Source organism: Aquarana catesbeiana, linkage group LG10 (genome assembly GCF_042186555.1).
Source record: "Aquarana catesbeiana isolate 2022-GZ linkage group LG10, ASM4218655v1, whole genome shotgun sequence".
Taxonomy (NCBI): domain Eukaryota; kingdom Metazoa; phylum Chordata; class Amphibia; order Anura; family Ranidae; genus Aquarana; species Aquarana catesbeiana.
The window spans coordinates 202,072,069-202,095,954 of NC_133333.1; the positions used below are offsets into that span (position 1 = coordinate 202,072,069).

The following is a 23,886-nucleotide window of genomic DNA, read 5'->3' on the forward strand; positions in this document are numbered from 1 at the left end:
ACGGATGACAAGCCTGTGTCCACTCTGCTAATGCAGAATGGACACGGACACAGCCCAGTGTCCTCTATGGGCTCTCAAATGGAAATGGCCTCCCTGTCCGTTGCCATCCAACTGTCATCCAGTCCACCAGACGGATAGGGAACGGATCCCCATCCATTTTTAGCAGACAGGATCGGCAGGTCGGCAGGTGTCAATGGAATATTGCAAATATTGCATCTGAGCAAATATTGCAAATATTCCTTAAAGTGGAGTTCCACCCACTTTTACAATTCTTCAGCATTCCTCACTAAACTGTGCACTGTAAACGAATTGGATATATTTTTTATTTTTTTTCTCAGCACCTACTGTATATCTACTGTATTCATTTTTCACTTCCTCCTCCCTGGCCGTGGCCCATCGCATCATTTCCTGTTTGCAATGCCTTCTGGGAAGGGGCGGCAACTTCCTCTGACACTGCCGTTGCTATGGAAACGTGACCTGAAACCTATTACATTGCTTTTGCTGCACTGAGCATGTGCGAGATCTGCAAGGACGAGATCCAGGAAGAAATACAGTCTGGCTTCAGATGCCCACACTTAAGATGGCCACGGCCTGCTGTAAGTTTATAAAATAACAAACTACTGCTATAAACTAACAAAACAGACCTTAGTTTACAGACTAACTTTACTAGAATACATTATGCTTGTGTATTATAGGGGTATTTTTATTTAAAAAGTATAATTTTGGCCGGCACACCACTTTAACTTATCATAGCTCAAGTCAAGACATAAGTCAAGAAATGACTTGGTATCTTCTAAAAGTAACAAAAAAAAAATGCAGCAATACAAGAGGACAAAGGCGAAAATCTTCTAAAACTTTTGGGAACCAGATATAACTTATTATCTTCTGCATGATTTATTTACTATTTAATACCCAATAACTGAATTAATCCCTGGATATCCAAAGGATCTAAGGAAATGTCGTCCAGTCCTGAGGTCCCTCTCTCCTTTCATTTTGGAAACTTTTCCCACCCGTCATGTACATCTTTCTTTACATTTTCTCTGCCTTTCTTCCTTTCTTGTTCTAGGATCTATATCTGTTTGTACCCATTAGAACTAACCAATGTGATAATTACTTTGCAGTATGATCAGCCCAATAATGAAATAATGTATCAGTTATATTGACGATCTGACTGATGTGGCCCTGTCAGGCCCTGTCAGGCCTTAATATAAATGAAATATTTGGTTTGTGATTGTATCCTTGGATAGCGCCATTTCTTTTGCTGTCTCTATGATTAATCATTGTTTTTTAGTATGTAAAAGCTCAATAAAAACTTGTTGAAACAGAAAAAGCAAGTAAAGTTAAAAAAAAAAAAAAACTATAATTATGCTTTCACTTCCATCCAGACCTGAAAAGACCTCAGAGGAATATACTGGCAATTTACATACCTGATGAAAATACATTTTTCATAAATGTAAGCAGGAAAACTGACTCCTTATCCATTTCCTGGCCTTTAGAGTCTACTGTGTAGAACATTTCTAGGTATTTTTTTGGATCAAAATCCTTGTCATATACATGATCTTCTGATGTAGATGAAATCTCCATGCTGTTTGTCAACGACCCTGTGTGTACAAAATTGAGAATGGGTCAATTTCTACCATGGATGGTACTCTATTGTTGTTTGTAAGTCAGAATTTTGAAGGGCCAATATCTTGCAGAGCCAAGAGTAGTGGTAGCCAATAGTATTCAGCTTGGGATATCAGTGACACCAAAAACAAACATTTGCTTGCAAGGCCTGATTCTTAACTTTCCTGTTAAAATCCAGGTTGATATAAAAACACAATTTAAAGTAGCTTAAAGTTTTTATTAGACATTCTAAAATATACTTTAAAATGCAGTCAATATCTTGATATCAGTCTCTTGTAATTTAATGTACAATAGAACTCAAAATGGGACACAAAGGAAAAGTACTCTAAGCCAATCAGACCAGGTGCATGAACAAAGAACATTGTGACATAGGAAAAGTAGGCAGTGACCTGATAAGGGTGATGTTGCTCCTTTATTGTCCAATCCTTGGTGGAGTGGGAAGGTGATCAAACTCCATTGCTTAAAGTGATTGTAAAGTCTTGTTTTTTGCACAGAGCAGCCCAGTTCCTCCTCTACTCAGGTTCCCCTCAGCGCACCTGGCTCCTGTCCCCCGCCAGAAGTGCCCCCATAGCAAGCTGCTTTCTATGGGGGAACTCGTGCTTCCCCAGCCAGGCTCCCTCATCACTGGCTATGATTGACTTGGACACTGATGTAATGTGGAACTCTGGGGGGCACTGATGTAAGGTGGCACTCTAGGGACACTGATTTAATGTGGAACTCAGTGTTTAACTTGTTTAATTTGTATACACCAAATCTCAAAAAGCGGCTCAGTCCTTAAGTGGTTAATGGCTGTGTGTTGAGTTATTTTGAGGGGACAGCACATTTACACTGTTATACAAGCTGTACACTCACTACTTTACATTGTAGCAAAGTATCATTTCTTCAGTGTTGTCAATTGAAAAGATATAATAAAATATTTACAAAAATGTGAGGGGTGTACTTACTTTTGTGAGATACTGTATATAGGACCAGTGACCCGGGAGGATCACTGTTATTGTTTAATAGACCACCTAAAGAGAACAGCCAATACACCTGTTATACTCAGCACACAGACCTTTTACTCTATATAGTTGCATCTCTAAAAATGTGAATATCATCACAAAGTTTTTTTTCAGTAATTTAATTCAAAAAGTAAAACTTATATATTATATAGATTCATTACACACAGACTGATATAGTTCAAGCTATTCTTTCTTTTAATTTTGATGATCATGGCTTAGCTAGTGAAAACCCAAACCCAAAAAACCCAAAATTCAGTATCTCCAAAAATTAAATCGGGGTAGGCAACCTTTCAGAGGTTGAGATCTACCTGGACGACATGGAGGAAATCAAAGATCCTTGGGGGGGGGGGGGTCATCCCCCAGTAATATACTATGCCTGTTCTCTGCCCATCTGCCTCCCCCACACAGTAGCATTCTCTGCTCACCCCACACACGGTAGTGTGCTCTGGCCCCCTCCTCCACACACACTTGGTAGTGTCCTCTACCCCCCACCCCACTAGTGTCCTGTATCTCACCAAAGCAGTGTCCTCTGCCCCCCATAGCACTGTCCTCTGCCATCCACCCCCCATTAGTGTTCTCTCCACCTCCATAGCTGTGTCCTCTGCATCCCCCCACACAGTAGTGTCCCCTGCCTCCCCTGCATAGCATTGTCCTCTGAATCCCCCCCACACACAGTAATATCCTCTGCTCCCCCTCTGTAGTGCCCTCTGCCCCCCCAATAGCACTGTCCTCTGCCACCCCCCCCCCAGCAGTGTCCTCTTCCCCCCATAGCTGTGTCCTCTGCAACCCCCCCAGCCAGAGTAGTGTCCCCTGCATAACATTGTCCTCTGCATTCCCCCCCCCCCCACACACACACACACACACATAGAGTAGTGTTATCTGCCTCCTTCTGTAGTGCCCTCTGCTCCCCCATAGAACTGTCCTCTGCAACCCCCCTTACCCCCAGTAGTGTCCTCTGCCCCCCATAGCTGTGTCTTCTGCACCCCCCCCACAGTAGTGTCCCCTGCCTCCCCTGCTTAGCATTTTTCTCTGCATCACGCCCACCCACACAGTAGTGTCCCCCCTATAGTGCCCTCTGCCCCCCATAGCAGTGTCCTCTGCCCCCTCCACAGTAGGCTCCCCCTACACACAGTAGTGTCCTTTGCCCCCCTATGTAGCGCCATGTGTCGTCCCCCCCATAGCAGTGTCCTCTCCCCCTCCCCACCACAGTAGGCTCCCCCACACACACAGTAGTGTCCTCTACCCCCCCCCCCCACAGTAGTCCCCCCACAGCAGTGTTCTTTGCACCCCTCACAGTGGTGTCCTCTGCCTTCCCCGACTTTCATAGCAGAGTCCTCTGCAACCACCCCCCCACCCACAGAGTAGTGTCTTCTGACCCCCCCTCATAGCAATGTCCTTTGCAACCCTCTATCCCCCATAGTAGTGTTCTGTTTCTTCTGTGTTCACAACACACATTTGTGTGTAGGTAGCCCTCTCCTACCTTACAACAGATGTACATCAGAATGCAATGAGAGGCAGCACACAGCACAGTGCTGGATGGAGGACGGGAGTTGCCAGAGTCCACTTTTCATCTTAACAATCAGGTGTTTGGTTGCTAGGACCACCTAGCAACCAATTACCTGCTGGTTACCTTGCAAAGTTAACTAAAGCAGCTGCCATGCTTCTGTCCTCCACCTCCACTGTTGCTCTCACTTTTCTCTGCTAGAAAAAGGAGAGTGGCAGAGGCTGGGGCTATGGTTCAGCACAGCCCTGATCGTGATCTACCTGTCGGCTTCCCGCAATCGTCAGGTAGATTGCGATCTACGGGTTGCCATAAATGGCCTCTCAGTCTGGTTCAGTAGGTTGCACAATCATGGGGAGGACTGCTGACTAGACACCAGACACCCAGCAATAGCACAGTGGCAGCAAAGTGTGTGCAGCAAAGTGTGTCCCCGGACCATATTTACACCAGTAACAAACAAATGGCCCCTGCCCCCACCTATAACTGGCCTTCACAGCAAGGAGCACGTGGAAGGGCAAACGCATAAAAGACAAAAACAGAACATTCCATAGCTCAACTCACCAACCAGTCTGCTGACCAAACCAAATCAATCTGTCCAACAGTCGGCATTAAAAACAGAGGTTTAGATAGCACGCATTTGCAAACACATGCATAAGCTGTAAGGCCTTCTGTTTTTGTCTTTTTTTTTAAAGAGAATTCATCCTTTAAATAAACTGGAATAGTTATGGAGTTAATGCTGCCATCCTGACTGGATCAAATAATAGTAAAACCCTTAATAAAAGGCAATCCTCCCAAACAAATATATTCATAAAAACATCACTTTAGGATTTGAAAAATATAGTACCCATAAAAAATAAAGGTGACATATGGAATATAAACATAATAAAATAAATTCTAATTGAATTGACCCCAAATACACCCAGAGCTAAAAAAAAATTGGATGTAAATATCCTGAAAATAATAGTATAAAAATTCCTTGTGAATGCCAACCCTATATCTGGTGAAAATGTCAATAATTAATAAAGCAGTTTATATCCCACTCTGCTGTGTGTCTGCTCTCCTCCCTCCTCTCTTCCGGGCAGCACCCGCTTTGCCGGTCCCAGGCCCGCAGATGGGTAAGTGGAGGCCAGGATACATAGCGAGGGGGTTTGTGGAAGCATTCGGGTGCTAGCCCAGGCACCAGGATGCATTTTCTTGTTGCCATGGCGACCTGGCACCTGGAATTTTTGAGCCCTGCATTACTACATCAGGTTCTATCAGTGTCCATATTTATATAGGTTTCAATGTAACAAAACGTTCACCCAGGGTGCCACAATGCTAAAAAATTGTTTACAGTGATTAGAAAAAGAAGTTTCTTTGCATCTCTCTGATAAAGAGGTCAGAGATTTAAAGAGAAAGAGTTCCAAGAGATAATTCTCCACTGCTAAATACTTGGGCTTGACAGACACACGTCTGCTCTTCTCCCCTTCTTGTTGGTGACCCCCAAAGCGAGGTGCATGACGTCACTTTCGGGTCGCCCTATCACTTTCCCCGGCTAGCAGAGCTGGGAAGGGATGTATTGCAATGTGATCTGCATTACAATACATTCAGTGGAGCCCAGAGGAGACATGCATGTTCTTTTAGACCCTGCATGTCTCATTAAAGAGACGAAGAAAAATGCTCCTGCGCACAAGTGGGTAGCTCACCAAGTGGTAAATAGACACAGGCCTTGCAGCCCTCAAGGATGAAACAATGAAACAATGAAAAAGAGAAAAAAAAAAGAAAAGAAAAGAAAAGAAAAAAGAAAAAAAAGCACATGGCTGGTGCGCCCTTTTTTTTCTCTTTCTCATTAAAGAGAACCTGTCACCTAAAAATGATCACACAGGGGACTTTTTGTCGATGTGATGAAAAAAAAAGAAAGTTAAGCAAAAAAAAGCACATAAAACCCCTCTCCCCCAAAAAAATTTTTTGAGGCCCCCAACATATACGCACGTACGAATGTAAACACATGCATCGGGGGCGCTTACACATGAAAAAGTTGATTGCGATACACATGTTAGATATCACAACGCACGCCTGAGTGAGAGCAATAATTCTAGCACAAGACCTCTTGCATAACACTAAACTGATAACCTATAGAAAATATAAGGTACTGAAGTATGTCGCCATTTCACAGGCGCACACAAATTTGATATTTGACATTTTGGAATTTGGGTATCTATGTACCTGGTGCTGTCTCATCCTTTTATTATTATTATTATTATTATACAGTATTTATATAGCGCCAACAGTTTACGTAGCGCTTTACAACTTGAGGGTAAACAGTACAAATACAATACAATTTGATACAGTAGGAATCAGAGGGCCCTGCTCCTTAGAGCTTACAATCTAAGAGGGAAGGTCAAGAGATACAAGAGGTAATAACTATGGGTGATGTGCTGATTGAGAAGATAAATGTACAGTTGTTAGGTGGGGGGCAGATAGGCTTCTCTGAAGAGATGAGTTTTCAGGGATCGTCTGAAAGTGGATAAAGTAGGAGAAAATCGGACGGATTGGGGTAGAGCATTCCAGAGGATGGGGGAGGCTCTGGAGAAGTCCTGAAGGCGAGCATGGGATGAGGTGACAAGGGAGTTTGAGAGCAGGAGGTCTTGGGAGGAGCGAAGAGAACGATTAGGTTGGTATTTTGTGACTAGGTTAGAGATGTAGCTGGGGGCCAGGTTGTGGATGGCTTTGTAAGTTATAGTTAGTATCTTGAATTTAATTCGGTGACTGAGTGGCAGCCAATGGAGAGATTGGCAGAGGGGTGTGGCAGACGCTGAGTGGTTTGTGTGGTGGATGAGCCTGGCAGCAGCGTTCATGATGGACTGAAGTGGGGATAGCCTATTTAGAGGTAAACCAATGAGGAGGGAGTTGCAGTAGTCAAGGCGGGAGATGACCAGGGAGTGGATTAGAAGCTTTGTGGTGTCATTGGTTAGGAAGGGGCGTATCTTGGAGATGTTGCCAAGACTGAGGCGGCAAGCACATCCTTTATATCATCCTTTATACTTTACTAAAAATATTGGTAGGTTATTGCGCTGTTTGCTCTAAAATTCACTTTAGTGAGTTTTGTACTGAAATTTTGTGTTTCCTAGACCTTTCTGGTAATGATAAAAAAAAGTCGGTCTTACTGTCTTTTTTTTGGGGGGGGGGGGGGGGGGTTGAGGCACTTCAGAATTCTCTGGCTATAGACTCCTGAGATGTAAATCTGGCCCTGATCTTCCCTGCTGTATTGTAAAAGTGTGACTCTCCGCTGTCAGGATATACTGATCAGAGGCTGCAGCTCATTGGCTACAGCCACTGGTCAAAAAATATTTTCAACTTTGATCTATTTGATAGAAGTTGATCATTACATTTACTTCTGTTGAGAGGGAGCAGCTACACTAGATTGAAATTCAGGCATTGCCTGCTGGCCAGTGTTGATTTTGGCAACAAATCTTGATTTAGTTTTAGTCTTAGGACTAAAATGGCGTTTTAGTTTTAGCCCCATTTTAGTCTTTTGCAATTGTTTTAGTTTTAGTCGTATTTAGTTGAATAAATCTCCAGGACATTTTAGTCGACTAAACTCATTTTAGTCATCTAAAATGTAATGGGTGTAGTTAAATTGTAATGCATTATTTAAGCATTTCTCTACAATTTCCAAACTCATTATATACTGCTGGAGTGAAAAATTGAATATGTTATTATTTATGTTATTGAGGTATGAACATGCACTACAGTGGTAATTTTGACATCAAATTTCAATTTAGTTTTAGTCTTAGTCTAAAATGGCATTTTAGTTTTAGTCCCAATTTAGTCTTTTGACTAAAATGCCATTTTAGTTTTAGTCGTATTTTAGTCATCTCAGTTGTTTTGGTTTTAGTCGTAATTTGGGTGAAAAGATTAACACTGCTGCTGGCCCAGACACATTTCAATCCATCTTTTTACAGCCTAAAAGAGAAGTATGGCCAAAACATACTACAGCCACATAGGTAAGTATGTATGCTAATTTTTATTTTTTTTTTATATATCTCACACTTTTGCTTTAGGTCTATAAAATAAAAGTGATTTCTGCTGCATCTCATGATTCTATTAAGTGTTATAATCCTACGTATATCAGTTCATAAACTTTCTTTAAAGGGTAAGTTTACCTTTGTTGGCTTGTAGTTCTCAATGAACTACCACGGTGCTGTGAAGCACCGTGGTAGTTCATTGATTCTCTGGTCAGATAATATCTGCTTACCAGTATGGGAAGCACAGGCACACAGAGACACAGACAGATCTGGAGGAGGCCTGCATGGCACCAGCGAGTTGCAATGATTTACAGGCTTCAAAAAATAAAAAATAATAATAATAAATAGACATTTTGTTACCTGCAAAAAAAATGTGTATTTTTTATTTTTTTTCTAAAAAGCAAACTTATCCTTTAAGGTACAACTAAGTAACAAAAATGTCAAACATTTCCAATCCTGTAACACAATGTAAAACATTGAACACAGATAAATTGGAAGCAAAAAATGCATGAAATCTACTATTACAATTATCATGTTAATATTCTTCTTATGATTATATTAAAAATGATTTATTATCTATATATCTAATTTGTTATGCCTACAAATATCTTGGACTACCCCAAGGGGATTATGACACCAAAACAATTCTCAGATCTCCATACATCATTTTACAAACTACAATGTCATGCCTCATTTAAAGTCCCATTTTCCTTTCCTATACCTTGCTACAATTTATCACAGATATGTTAAATACCTCCAAATGTATCTTGAAAAGAAGTAAAAAGAAAACAAAGAATGTTGTACAAATTGTAGAAGTGCAATTATAATAATCATTGTCATTTTTCCACTGTTATATACTGTAAATACATTCAAATCTAATTTGGGAGGGTAAAAATGCTTACAATTTCATACACATAATGTATACATACCCAATGTAACATGCATTAAAAGATATGTTTAGTAACAACTAAATAGCTTTAAAAAATTAAAAAACTAATAAATAAATAACTTAAATAACTTGGTAAAAGTTACTAGTCTAAACATAGCTGATTAAAATCAGGCTGTAAATATCTGTGTCTGGTTGCAAATGTTTGCAGATGCGTAATGATGATTGTAACTTCTGCTCCTAAAATGTTAATTTATTGAATCGCTAACGATAGAATAAAAAACTGGTGCTAACCTAGTGAAGTGTATCAAGTCAAGTGAAGTCACAATTAATTCTGGATAGTGGAGCATTTATAGGGAAAAAAACAGCAAAATATTGCTAGAAGCAATTTAGACAAACAAAGTGAGAAAAGAGTTATTTTGAAAAAGTTCCACCACAAAAAAAATAATGAGATTGTGAATAGATATAAAGCTACCCCATACATCTGGTTAGGTCTAATGTAATGTGGGCAATATAAAATGGTATACAAAAATGCCTCTAATAATACATTTATTGGTTAAGTCTGCATTAAAAAAATCACAATCCATCACTACAGATTAGTAATAATAAGTTAAATGTTGCAAAACTGTAAACAATATAAGTGCAATGTCTGGGTGGACTGATGCATTTCAGATGCTAATAGGATTCTAAACAATTTCCTTCAATGTTAGCTCCAGAATGGCTTCTTACCTCAATATGGTGCTCACTCCTCAGCTGAAGGCGTCCTACTTGTGAATTACCACGGAATTTATCTGCACAATTTACAGTGAAACCCGATGCTGACACCCTCCCTCACTACAATGGTGTAATGAGAAGCATTGCATATTTGGTGTAGCTGTTGTTTACCCTTTAAATGCTGGAGAGTGTAATTACCATTCACCACATCCCATGGTAAGAGAGGGAAAGTCTGCCAACTCAGATGAAAGCTGACAAATGTAGATTGTTTTGGGGGTGCGTCACAGAAAATGATCAACTGTGCAAAGGGCAACAGCACTAGCGTTAAAGTACAAATATTAGAAAAAGTAATCAAGCCATTGCCAACAATCATATAATTATAGTTAACAAAACACAAAAAAATGACAATGATGCCATTGCAGTTTTATTATACTTTTTCTGTCCTAACATGTCAATCAGTATTACATAGAAGGAATTCCACCTTCTTCACATTGGTATTTGAAGGAGATGAAACACAGGTAGGGTGTGTTGCAGCATGTAATTCTAGTCCACTGTGAACACCCTCTATAAATTATTAAAGATAAGAGGTGGTAGTGTTTTGTATCTTTTGATTGGCATGTTATTTTTATTTTTTTAGAATTGGTTAAAGTGGACCTACAGTGCATCTGGAAAGTATTCACAGCGCTTCACTTTTTCTACAATTTTGTTATGTTACAGCCTTATTCCAAAATTGATTAAATTCATTATGTTCCTCAAAATTCTACAAGCAATATCCCATAATCACAAAGTGAAAGAAGTTTGATTGAAATCTTAGCAAATGTATTAAAAATAAAGAGCAAAAAAAATCACATGTACATAAGTATTCACAGCCTTTGCTCAATACTTTGTTGAAGCACCTTTGGCACCAATTACAGCCTCAAGTCTTTTTGAGTATGATGCTACAAGCTTGGCACACCTATTTTTGGGCAGTTTCTCCCATTCTTCTTCGCAGGACCTCTAAAGCTCCATCAGGTTGGACCGGAGCATCAGTGCACAGCCATTTTCAGATCTCTCCAGAGATGTTCCAACGGGTTCAAGTCTGGGCTCTGGCTGGACCACTCAAAGACATTCACAGAGTTGTCCCGTAGCCACTCCTGTGTTATCTTGGCTGTGTGCTTGGGGTCATTTTCCTGTTGGAAGATGAACCATTGCCCCAGTCTGAGGTCCAGAGCACTCTGGAGAAGGTTTTCATCAAGGATGTCTCTGTACGGTGCTGCTTTTATTTTTCCCTCGATCTTGACTAGTCTCCCAGTTCCTGCTGCTGAAAAACATCCCCACAGCACGATGCTGCCACCACCATGCTTCACTGTAGGGATAGTATTGGCCAGGTGATGAGCAGTGCCTGGTTTCCTCCAGACATGACGCTTGCCATTCAGGCCAAAGAGTTCAATCTTTGTTACATCAGACCAGAGCATTTTCTTTCTCATGGTCTAAGAGTCCTTCAGGTGCCTTTTGGCAAACTCCAGGTGTGCTGTAAGGTACCTTTTACTGAGGAGTGGCTTCCGTCTGGCCACTATACCATAAAGGCCTGATTGGTGGAGTGCTGCAGAGATGATTGTTCTTCTGGAAGGTTCTCCTCTCTCCACTGAGAAATGCTGGAGCTCTGTCAGAGTGACAATCGGGTTCTTGGTCACCTCCCTGACTAATCTCCCCCAATTTCTCAGTTTGTCCGGCCCGCTCTAGGAAGAGTCCTGGTGATTCCAAACTTCTTCCATTTACAGATGATGGAAACCACTGTGCTCATTGGGACCTTCAATGCTGCAGAAATGTTTCTGTACCATTCCCCAGATCTGTGCCTCCATACAATTCTGTCTCGGAGGTCTACAGACAATTCCTTGGACTTCATGGCTTGGTGTGTGCTCTGACATGCACTAACTGTGGGACCTTATATAGACAGGTGTGTGCCTTTCAAAATCATGTCCAATCAACTGAATTTACCACAGGTGGACTCCAGTCAAGTTGTAGAAACATCTCAAGGATGATCAGTGGAAACAGGAGGCACCTGAGCTAAATTTTGAGTGTAATGGCAAAGCCTTTGATAACTTATGTACATGCAATTTTTTTGTTTTTTTATTTTTAATGAATTTGCAAAGATTTCAAACAAACTTCTTTCACGTTGTCATTATGGGGTATTGTTTGTAGATGTTTGAGGAAAATATATAATGTAATCCATTTTGAAATAAGGCTGTAACATAACAAAATGTGGAAAAAGTGAAGCGCTGTGAATACTTTCCAGATGCACTGTATACTCAAAAAAGTGAAGATTTTCTATCTTATGGGGAACATCTAGAATTATTAATTTTGCCTAAGCAATATCCTGAAAAATAGCAGTGTGCTTTCCATCCCTAGGTATTCCTGTACCAACAACCTTGTAACTGTATTTCCGCCTTGTAAGATTAAGGTCATTCTTGGAAACTGCTAGTCTTACAAGATTTAACTACTTGAGCTCCGGAAGATTTTACCCCTTCACGACCAGGCCATTTTTTCCTATTCGGTACTGTGTTACTTTGACTGGTAATTGCGCGGTCATGCAACGCTGTACCCAAACAAAATTTATATAAACAGAGTTTTTGTTTTGGTGATATTTTATCACCACCGTTTTTTGGGGGATTTTTTTGTGATATAAATGAAAAAAGATCAATATTTTTTACTTTCTGCTGTAAAACATATCCAATAAAAAAATGTAAAAAAAATAATTTCTTCATAAATGTTGGCGAAAATGTATTCTGCTACAGGTCTTTGATACAAACAAAAATCCCAATAAGTGTTTATTGACTGGTTTGCCTGAAAGTTACAGCGCCTACAAACTATGCTATATACAGTTGTTCTCATAAGTTTACATACCCTGGCAGAATTTATGATTTCTTGGCCATTTTTCAGAGAATATGAATGATAACAGAAAAACTTTTCTTTCACTCATGGTTAGTGTTTGGCTGAATCCATTTATTATCAATCAACTGTGTTTACTCTTTTTAAATCTCTTTATAATGACAACAGAAACTACCCAAATGACCCTGATCAAAAGTTTACATACCCTGGTGATTATGGCCTGATAACATGCGCACAAGTTGACACAAAGGGGTTTGAATGGCTATTAAAGGTAACCATCCTCACCTGTGATCTGTTTGCTTGTAATTAGTGTGTGTGTATAAAAGGTCAATGAGTTTCTGAACAACCGACAGACCCTTGTATCTTTCATTCAGTGCTGCACTGACTTTTCTGGATTCTGAGTCATGGGGAAAGCAAAAGAATTGTCACAGGATCTGCAGGAAAAGGTAGTTGAACTGTATAAAACAGAGAAGGGATATAAAAAGATATCCAAGGAATTGAGAATGCCAATCAGCAGTGTTCAAACTCTAATCAAGAAGTAGAAAATGAGGGGTTCTGTCGAAACCAACCACGGTCAGGTGAACCAACTAAAATTTGAGCCCCAACTGCCAGAAAAATTGTTCGGGACGCAAAGAAAAACCCACAAATAACTTCAGGTGAAATACAGGACTCTCTGAAAACATGTGGTGTGGCTGTTTCAGGATGCACAATAAGGACGCACTTGAAAAAAGATGGGCTGCATGGTCAAGTCGCCAGAAGAGAGCCATTACTACGCAAATGCCACAGAGTATCCCGCTTACAATACACCAAACAGCACAGAGACAAGCCTCAAACCTTTTGGCACAAAGTCATTTGGAGTGATGAGACCAAAATTGAGCTTTTTGGCCACAACCATAAACGCTACATTTGAAGAGGAGTTAACAAGGCCTATGATGAAAGGTACACCATTCCTACTGTGAAACACGAAGGTGGATCGCTGATGTTTTGGGGATGTGTGAGCTACAAAGGCACAGGAAATTTGGTCAAAATTCATGGCAAGATGAATGCAGTATGTCATTAAAATATACTGGAGGAACATTTGCATTCATCAGCCAGGAAGCTACGCATGGGACGTACTTGGACAGTCCAACATGACAATGATCAAAAACACAAGGCCAAGTTGACCTGTCATTGGCTACAGCAGAATAAAGTGAAGGTTCTGGAGTGGCCATCTCAGTCTCCTGACCTCAATATCATTGAGCCACTCTGGGGAGATCTCAAACGTGCAGTTCATGCAAGACAGCCCAAGAATTTACAGGAACTGGAGGCTTTTGCCAAGTATGTTGCTTTGCCTTCAACCGCTGATCACTAGTCATCAGTTCCACCATGACCCCTGATCCTCCACTAATATGGTAATCTCCACATATAGGCACAGTTTAGAACAAAGTGTGGTAACCATAGGGAAAAGGTCAGGTGCATGGGACTCTACAACTCCACCCTGATTCCACCCCGCCATAACTCTCTAACTCATTCATGATAGTAAGGAAAACTATGAAACTGAAGTGTAGAAAATTATGGCTGTGTCCCATTTATTGGGATTTAAAACAAATATGATAACCTTTAACCTTTGTTTTACCCAGGGCTTTTTTTCCAGAAGGAACGTGGGGGAACACAGTTGCGGCACCTCCAGCACTGAATGTACTGTATGTAATGGCAAGGGGTGCTGGGTGTGCTGCAGGGTCTATTGATGCTGGCTGCTGGGAGATCTATTATTGCTGGAGGGGGTCTATTTTTGCATGTTGGTCTATTGATGATGGGGAAATCTGTTGTCGCTGAAAGGGATCTACTGTTGAGGGAGGGGTTTGATTGAGGCTGCTGGAGGATCTGTTGTTGCTGCTGCGGTGTATTTTGTTGCAGGGGTCCATCGCTGCTGGCTGCAGAGGATCTATTTTTACTGCTTTTCTTGTTATCATTAACAATTCCATGCAAATTACCCAAAAGCACATCCAGGAAACCCCCCTCCACTCCAGAATATTTGCCACAGCCTGCTACGCATGCCACAGGTTATTTGGCTCCATCACAGGGTTCCTCAGGTCCATCATAATCCTAGACATGCTCACACTTTGTCTCGTTATTTTGATTTTTCATTACAAGGCCAAGCAGATTACTTATTACAGGCATTGTTGATATTTACATATTGTTTATATGCTTTGAATATCAATTATTTTAGTCTCTAAAGGAGTTTCAGTCATATTTCAGATTGTCAGTAAAAAATGTAATTGGTCAGTAAATGTTCTATGTTCTGTCAGTAAAAAGTCATGGAGGGTTGGCAACACTGACCAGCAGTTACCACTATAAACAGTGTCCTGCCACACCTGTGGGGCAACATTACCCCAATAAAGTTAGAGCCGTGACAAAGGGAGGGGAGATTACAGCTTGATTGAAGATTCAGACAGTTGTACCAGACTGTAGATATTGGCACCAATAAGAGAAAACATTTCATCCTCATTGGTTGCTTATTTTACTTTCACATTTTGCTTCTAAGCATTTTTTTTTGTTAAACTGTCCAGTAATTATCTTTTGGCAATAGCTGTCTTCTGTGCCTTCTTATCAGTGACCAGGATGTAAGGTGGGGAGGGGGGAGATGTCCCTGACCGGAAAAGATAAACAGAGAAAGCCAGCAGATTCTGTACCTTTTATTGTGCTAGCTCAATTAAAGCTTTGAACCATGGAAGACCATACAGGAAGGAAAGTAGGGGTTGGTTGTAGGGGGTGACAAGTCCCATGAGGACACTTGATTAGCCCTGTGTCCCCAGCATGGGACTGTACAAACAACCACCCTGATTCCATCCCACCATAACCATCTGTTCAATCATGATAGTAGAGAAAACAATGAAACTGAAGAATGGAAAATTATGGCTTTATTTGGTTTTGAAACAAATTTCATAGCCTTTAACCTTTGTTGTACCATACCTTTAATATTAAACACACAAACCAATACAACCATTAAAACTTTAACCAAACCACCTGCTCAGTCTTTTGGGACTTGAGCACCAAGTAACTGTACCAACTAGCAGGTACCACCATAAACACTGTCCACCCACACCTGTAGGGTAACATTATTAAAGATAAGAGGAGGTAGTGTTTTGTATCTTTTGATTGGCATGTTATTTTTATTTTTTTAGAGTTGGTTAAAGTGGACCTACAGTGCATCTGGAAAGTATTCACAGCACTTCACTTTTTCTACATTTGTTATATTACAGCCTTATTCCAAAATTGATTAAATTAATTATGTTCCTCAAAATTCTACAAGCAATATCCCATAATCACAAAGTGAAAGAAGTTTGTTTGAAATCTTAGCAAAGTTATTAAAAATAAAAAGCAAAAAAAAAAATCACATATACATAAGTATTCACAGCCTTTGCTCAATACTTTTTTGAAGCACCTTTGGCACCAATTACAGCCTCAAGTCTTTTGAGTATGATGCTACAAGCTTGGCACACCTATGCTTGTGCAGTTTCTCCCATTCTTCTTTGCAGGACCTCTCAATCTCCATCAGGTTGGACGGGGAGCGTCAGTGCACAGCCATTTTCAGATCTCTCCAGAGAAGTTCCAACGGGTTGACGTCTGGGCTCTGGCTGGGCCACTCAAAGATGTTCACAGAGTTGTCCCGTAGCCACTTCTGTGTTATCTTGGCTGTGTGCTTAGGGTCATTGTCCTGTTGGAAGATGAACCTTCTACCCAGTCTGAGGTCCAGAGCACTCTGTAGAAGGTTTTCATCAAGGATGTCTCTGTACAGTGCTGCTTTTATTTTTCCCTCGATCTTGACTAGTCTCCCAGTTCCTGCCGTTGAAAAACATCCACAGAGCATGATGCTGCCACCACCATGCTTTACTGTAGGAATGGCATTGGCCAGGTGATGAGCGGTACCTGGTTTCCTCCTGACATGACGCTTGCTATTCAGGCCAAAGAGTCTAATCTTTGTTACATCAGACCAGATAATTTTCTTTCTCATGGTCTTCTGGAAGGTTCTCCTCTCTCCACAGAGAAATGCTGGAGATTTGTCAGAGTTGTCGGGTTCTTGGTCACCTCCCTGACTAAGGCCTTTCTCCCCCAATCGCTCAGCTTGTCCGGCCCCCTCTAGGAAGAGTCCTGGTGGTTCCAAACTTCTTCCATTTACAGATGATGGAAGCCACTGTGCTCATTGGGACCTTCAATGCTGCAGAAATGTTTCTGTACCATTCCCCAGATCTGTGCCTCAATACAATCCTGTCTCGGAGGTCTACAGACAATTCCTTGGACTTCATGGCTTGGTGTGTGCTCTGACATGCACTGTTAAATGTGGGACCTTATATAGACAGGTGTGTGCCTTTCCAAATCATGTCCAATCAACTGAATTTATCACAGGTGGACTCCAGTCAAGTTGTAGAAACATCTCAAGGATGATCAGTGGAAACAGGATGCACCTGAGCTAAATTTTGTGTGTCATGGCAAAGGCTGTGAATACTTATGTACAGGGGATTTTTTTGTTTTTTTATTTTTAATGAATTTGCAAAGATTTCAAACAAACTTCTTTCACATTGTCAATATGGGGTATTGTTTGTAGTTGTTTGAGGAAAATATATAATGTAATCCATTTTGAAATAAGGCTATAACAAAATGTGGAAAAAGTGAAGCTCTGTGAATACTTTCCAGATGCACTGTATACTCAAAAAAGTTAAGATTTTCTATCTAATGGGGAACATCTAGAAATATTAATTTTGCCTAAGCAATACCCTGAAAAATAGCAGTGTGCTTTCCATCCCTAGGTATTCCTGTCCCAACAACCTTGTAACGGTATTTCCGCCTTGTGAGATTAAGGTCATTCTTGGAAACTGCTAGTCTTACAAGATTTACCTACTTGATTTTACCCCCTTCATGACCAGGCCATTTTTTCCTATTCGGTACTGTGACTTTGACTGGTAATTGTGTGGTCATGCAACGCTGTACCCAAACAAAATTTATGTAATTTTTTTCACACAGAGTTTTTGTTTTGGTGATATTTTATCACCACTGTTTTTTTTTTCATTTTTTGCAATATAAATGAAAAAAGATCAATATTTTTTACTTTCTGCTATAAAATATATCCAATAAAAAAATGTAAAAATTTAGACAGTTTTTTTTATTCAAACTGCTGGGTTATATGAAAAAAAAGCTTGTTGTGACAAATGGCAGAATTATCAGGCCCAAGAAACAGGAAATCATCTCCAAATGAACCACCCTTTCTGGGTGTTCATCCATTCAAGAAAGGTGGCAAATGGTTTAAAATATGGGCGAGAAACTGAACAACCTATTGGAAGACATTTATGAAAATAAAATGCCCCCCTCAACTGAAAAAACAGGAGAATTGAACGCCCCTGGACCTATAGGAAGCAGTTTAAGGCTGGGTTCACACTTGAACACGCAGCGGCTCACAGCAGGAGTCCGGTGCATCTCCATTCACCGTTTAAGGCCTGATTTTAGCCCCAATTTTTTGCTTCTCAGGGATGAGAACCTGACAGGTCGCTACTTCGGTGCAGAGCCCTATATTGTTTACCAACACAGATCTCTTGGCTGGGACTTGCTGGAAGGCTCCGCTGTGTACAATCACAGGAGCAGATCGGGGGCTGGGGGGGGGGCATGCGAGAGTGCGCCCTAAACCCGGTAGTAGGGTATGTTGCTTTGCCTTCAACCACCGCTCCTCCGCAGTACAATGCGGGCGGCCAGTGGTTAAAGTTCTCATTCAATTTCAAAGACTTGCTGGAAAGGAAATTTATACCTGTGGAGCTGTAGTGCAAAGATCTTCCCTCTTCATTAAGTTTGTGTGACTCAGCTTTTATCTGCTGTTTCTTGGTCACTATCCCACCACTCATAAGATCACTAGTCATCAGTTCCACCATGACCCCTGATCCTCCACCAATATGGTAACCTCCATATATAGGCACAGTTTAGAACAAAGCGTGGTAACCATAGGGAAAAGGTCAGGTGCATGGGACTCTACAACTCCACCCTGATTCCACCCCGCTATAAATGTCTGATCAATCATGATAGTAAGGAAAACTATGAAACTGAAGTGTAGAAAATTATGGCTGTGGCCCATTTATTGGGATTTAAAACAAATATGATAGCCTTTAACCTTTGTTTTACCAAGGGCTTTTTTTTTCCAGAAGGAACGTGGGGGAACACAGTTGCAGCACCTCCAGCACTGAATGTACTTTATGTAATGGCAAGGGGCGCTAGGTGTGCTGAAGGCTCTATTGATGCTGGCTGCTAGGAGATCTATTATTGCTGGAGGGGTCTATTTTTGCATGTTGGTCTATTGTTGATGGGGATATCTGTTGTTGCTGAAAGGGATCTACTGTTGAGGGAGGGGTTTGATTGAGGCTGCTGGGAGATCTGTTGTTGCTGCTGTGGGGTATTTTGTTGCAGGGGTCCATCGCTGCTGGCTGCAGAGGATCTATTTTACTGCTTTTCTTGTTATCATTAAGAATTCCATGCAAATTACCCAAAAGCACACCCAGGAAGCCCCCCTTCCACTCCAGATGCTCTGGGCCACTCCCAGGGCATTTGAAGTGGGGGGGGGGTGTTTTCCTAGTTGTGATGTGGAGAGAAAGAGGGAGGGGGTCAGGGTGACCTGTGTGATGTTGTGGACACACCCTGGGTGGGTGGGGGGTTTCCTTGTGCCACATTGATACAATATTGATATACTATGTCCAGTAAATGTATATGTATTCTTTGAATTGGTAGCTTTTGTTGGTGTATTTTTCCTTGTGTGGTTTTGTGCAGTGCTTAAATCTCCCCCTGTCATGATCATTATTTGCCACAGCCTGCTATGCATGCCACAGGTTATTTGGCTCCATCACAGGGTTCCTCAGGTCCATCATAATCCTAGACACATTTTGTCTCGTTGTTTTGATTTTTCATTACAAGGCCAAGCAAATGACTTATTACAGGCATTGTTGATATTTACATATTGTTTATATGCTTTAAATATCAATTATTTTTGTCTGTAAAGGAGTTTCAGTCATATTTCAGATTGTCAGTAAAAAAATGTAATTTGTCAGTAAATGGTCTATGTTTTGTCAGTAAAAAGTCATGGAGGGTTGGCAACACTGACCAGCAGTTACCACTATAAACAGTGTCCTGCCACACTTGTGGGGCGACATTACCCCAATAAAGTTAGAGCCGTGACAAAGGGAGGGAGGGGAGATTACAGCTTGATTGAAGATTCAGACAGTTGTACCAGACTGTAGATATTGGCACCAATAAGAGAAAACATTTCTTCCCCATTGGTTGCTTGATTTACTTTCACATTTTGCTTCTAAGCATTTTTGTTAAACTGCCCAGTAATTATCTTTTGACAATAGCTGTCTTCTGTGCCTTCTTATCAGTGACCAGGATGTAAGGTGGGGAGGGGGGAGATGTCCCTGACCGGAAAAGATAAACAGAGAAAGCCAGCAGATTCTGTACCTTTTACTGTGCTAGCTCAATTAAAGCTGTGAACCATGGAAGACCATACAGGAAGGAAAGTAGGGGTTGGTTGTAGGGGGTGACAAGTCCCATGAGGACACTTGATTAGCTCCGTGTCCCCAGCATGGGACTGTACAAACAACCACCCAGATTCCACCCCACCATAACCATCTGATCAATCATGATAGTAAAGAAAACCATGAAACTGAAGTATGGAAAATTATGGCTGCGGCCCCTTTATTTGGTTTTGAAACAAATTTCATAACCTTTAACCTTTATTGTACCATACCTTTAATATTAAACACACAAACCAATACAACCATTAAAACTTTAACCAAACCATCTGCTCAGTCTTTTGGGACTTGAGCACCAAGTAACTGTACCAGCCAGCAGGTACCACCATAAACACTGTCCACCCACACCTGTAGGGTAACACTACCCCACCAGCCAGGTTATGCCATCGCCAACTTAAGCATTGACTGCAGTCCAGCTTTACAAATATTGAGGGTTGACCATTTACCTTTACCCAACTGATCTGTTCTTGATTTACACAAAATATATTATTAGTGTTATCTTTTACCATCACGTTCTCCAGCAACAAACCTGTATCACACTTACACAAATGAGAAACTAGTTTCAAGATGCGGAAGGCACCAAAAGGGCTAGAGAAACTGAGTTTAAAAAATGTAACCTTAGTAATGACTGTAATACTGCTTCTTTTCTTAAATATGAGATGTAGAAGACTTCTCAGCCGAACAATTTTTTTTTCTTTAGGGGGTAGCCTAAATTCCATTAAAACTGTATCACTTGAGATTCACAAAAATCCTATGTTGTACATGCAGGAACCTTTTCACTGCAGCTAAAGCCAGGTACACATAAGGCGAATGTCGAGAAAAAAAAACTGAATAAAAAAAAAGAAAAAAACGGAAAACCAGCAGCCAACTGACTCCCGATCAGCGCTGATCAGAGTGTTCTGGCGGGGGCAACCCCCTGTCAGAACACGACAGCTCAATGGGGGGAGATCGCTGTACTAATATCCAATGGTTAGTACAGAGTCTCCGACCGGAGCTGACAGTTTTTTTTTCATTCAAACCGCTGTGTTGTACGAAAAAAAAGCTTGTGACAAATGGCAGAATTATCAGGTCCAATAAACAGGAAATCATCTCCAAATGTACCATGGCCCCTTCTGGGTGTTCATCCATTCAAGAAAGGTGGCAAATGGTTTAAAATATGGGCCAGGAAACTGAACAACCCATTGGAAGACATTTATCAAAATAAAATGCCCCCCTCAACTGAAAAACGAAGAGAATTGAACGGAGGTTACAACAGAACAACTGCCAAGAGACGGCCGCACACCAAAACTCACGGACCAGGCAAGGAGGGCATTAATCAGAGAGGCAGCACAGAGTCCTAAGGTAACCCTGGAGGAGCTGCAGAGTTCCACAGCAGAGACTGGAGTATCTGTACATAGGACGATAAAAAGCCGTATGCTCCATAGAGTTGGGCTTTATGGCAGAGTGGCCAGAAGAAAGCCATTACTTTCAGGAAATAACAAAACGGCACGTTTTGAGTTTGGGAAAAGGCATGTAGGTGACTTCCAAAATGTATGGAGGAAGGTGCTCTGGTCTGATGAGACTGAAATTGAACTTTTTGGCCATCAAAGAAAACGCTATGTCTGGCGCAAACCCAACACATCACATCACCCAAAGAACACCATCCCCACAGTGAAACATGGTGGTGGCAGCATCATGCTGTGGGGATGTTTTTCAGCAGTCTAGACTGGGAAACTGGTCAGATTTTAGGGAAAGATGGATGGTGCTAAATACAGGGATATTCTTGAGCAAAACCTGTACCACTCTGTGTGTGATTTGAGGCTAGGACAGAGGTTTACCTTCCAGCAGGACAATGATCCCAAACACACTACTAAAGCAACACTTGAGTGGTTTAAGGGGAAACATGTAAATGTGTTGGAATGGTCTAGTCAAAGCCCAAACCTCAATCCGATAGAAAATCTGTGGTCAGACTTAAAGATTGCTGTTCACAAGCGCAAACCATCCAACTTGAAGGAGCTGGAGCAGTTTTGCAAGGAGGAATGGGCAAAAATCCCAGTGGTAAGATGTGGCGAGCTCATAGAGACTTATCCAAAGTGACTTGGAGCTGCGATAGCCGCAAAAGGTGGCTCTACAATGTATTGACTTTAGAGGTGTGAATAGTTATGCACATTGACTTTTTCTGTTATTTTGTCCTATTTGTTGTTTGCTTCACAATAAAAAAAAAACATCTTCAAAGTTGTGGGCATGTTATGTAAATTAAATGGTGCAAATCCTCAAACAATCCATGTTAATTCCAGGTTGTGAGGCAACAAAACATGAAAAATGCCAAGGGGGTGAATACTTTTGCAAGGCACTGTATTTGCCATTTATGTCTACCATAGTCCTACTGCATGAGAACACTCTACCAGTGTAAACTAAAACAGAGACCCCGCTTAAATGGGAGGTAAAAACCAAATGATATGCTTCTCGAACAAAACGGCGTTTCAAAAATCTAGTCACATTGCATGTGGCATGTGTCTCCTGCAGACAGACGAGAGCAGGTCGGAAAGAGGAAATAAAATCAAAGACAGATTGTATTTTTTAAAGCATTATTCATTCCCCTGACATTCCAAGAGAAGAGTCTAATTGATTGATTTACCATAACTAAAGGTGAAATTAAACTGCTAGCCAACCAGCTTGCACTAAGTACAATAATAGATAGCACATAGGTATAAAGGCCACACCCGATGTGTGCCATGGTGTCACCACACAGGTGCACACCCAGACCGCCCCGCTGCCCGATCCAAGGGAGAGCTCAGCAGTTCACCTTTCGGCTGCCTCGTAACTGCGCATGCACTGATTACGAATTTTATGGATGGTTGGCAACACAGCCACTCAGGGCGACTTTTTTCCAACATGTCTGTTCAACAGTAGTCGATCATTGACTAAAATTGAGTAAAGATCAGTAATGCAATGTAAAGTACAGAGCAGTAAAACAAAAATAGAAAATTTTACATTTGACTGCAGTCATTTACTTGTTTAATGTTTACACGTGTATAAGTGTGTATATTACAATACTGGCAATGAAGAAGAATTTTACTCGTCTATACGCTTGCACACCTTTACTCGCCTATACTCAATATTACTCAGGTTTTACACACAGTTTTGAGTAAACATCTGTAAATTATGACACCCATGTGCAAGGGGCCTTAAAGTCAGCCTGATCTAACACATTGCTGCTGTTGCTGCTGCTGCTTCCCGTCTCCTGGCATGCTGAGACTTGTAGTGTCCCAGTAGCTTGCAGACACAAGAGGAGGTGGTCATGCAGAAGAGGAGGAGGCTGTGTCTATGTATTGAGTAGCAGTTAATGCCCTTAATGGAGGTGCAGCAGAGATTGTGGGAGATCTCAGTGTCCCTCCTCCAGGGGAAGCAGGCAGTTGCCTTCACACAAAGAAAATCTATCTAACATCCTCTAAAAAAATAGGTGCCCTGCTAGAGGGAGCACAGCCTCTCCTCCCTTCTTTGTGCATGGGGGGCACTGGGTATCTTCTCTTGTCCTGATAGGCGGAAGCCAGTCCCACACTGCAGGCTGTGTCCAGTTCTCTCTTTCTCCCACTTCAGCTACCAGCACCTCCTGTTTTAAAGTCAAATTAGGCGGCCTAGGGAAGGGGGCGGGTACAGTACCATTCCCATTGGCTGAGGAGGCAGCAGAGAAGGGGAGCAACTGTAGCCTTAGAATTTTTACGGACACTGTATGTCCATAACAGACATTCACAGATAGATG

General features: G+C 41.3%; 1 protein-coding gene across 1 annotated transcript in view; it reads right to left on the bottom strand.

Annotated features, from left to right (window-relative positions):
* Positions 1-23,886, bottom strand: part of LOC141111099 (nicotinamide N-methyltransferase-like) — a 47,112-nt gene that overhangs the window by 17,686 nt on the left and 5,540 nt on the right. Inside the window, exon 2 of the mRNA XM_073603114.1 lies at positions 1,428-1,601. Within this exon, the coding sequence (XP_073459215.1) occupies positions 1,428-1,584 (157 nt within the window). The 5' untranslated portion in view covers positions 1,585-1,601. The remainder of the gene's footprint in view (positions 1-1,427; positions 1,602-23,886) is intronic.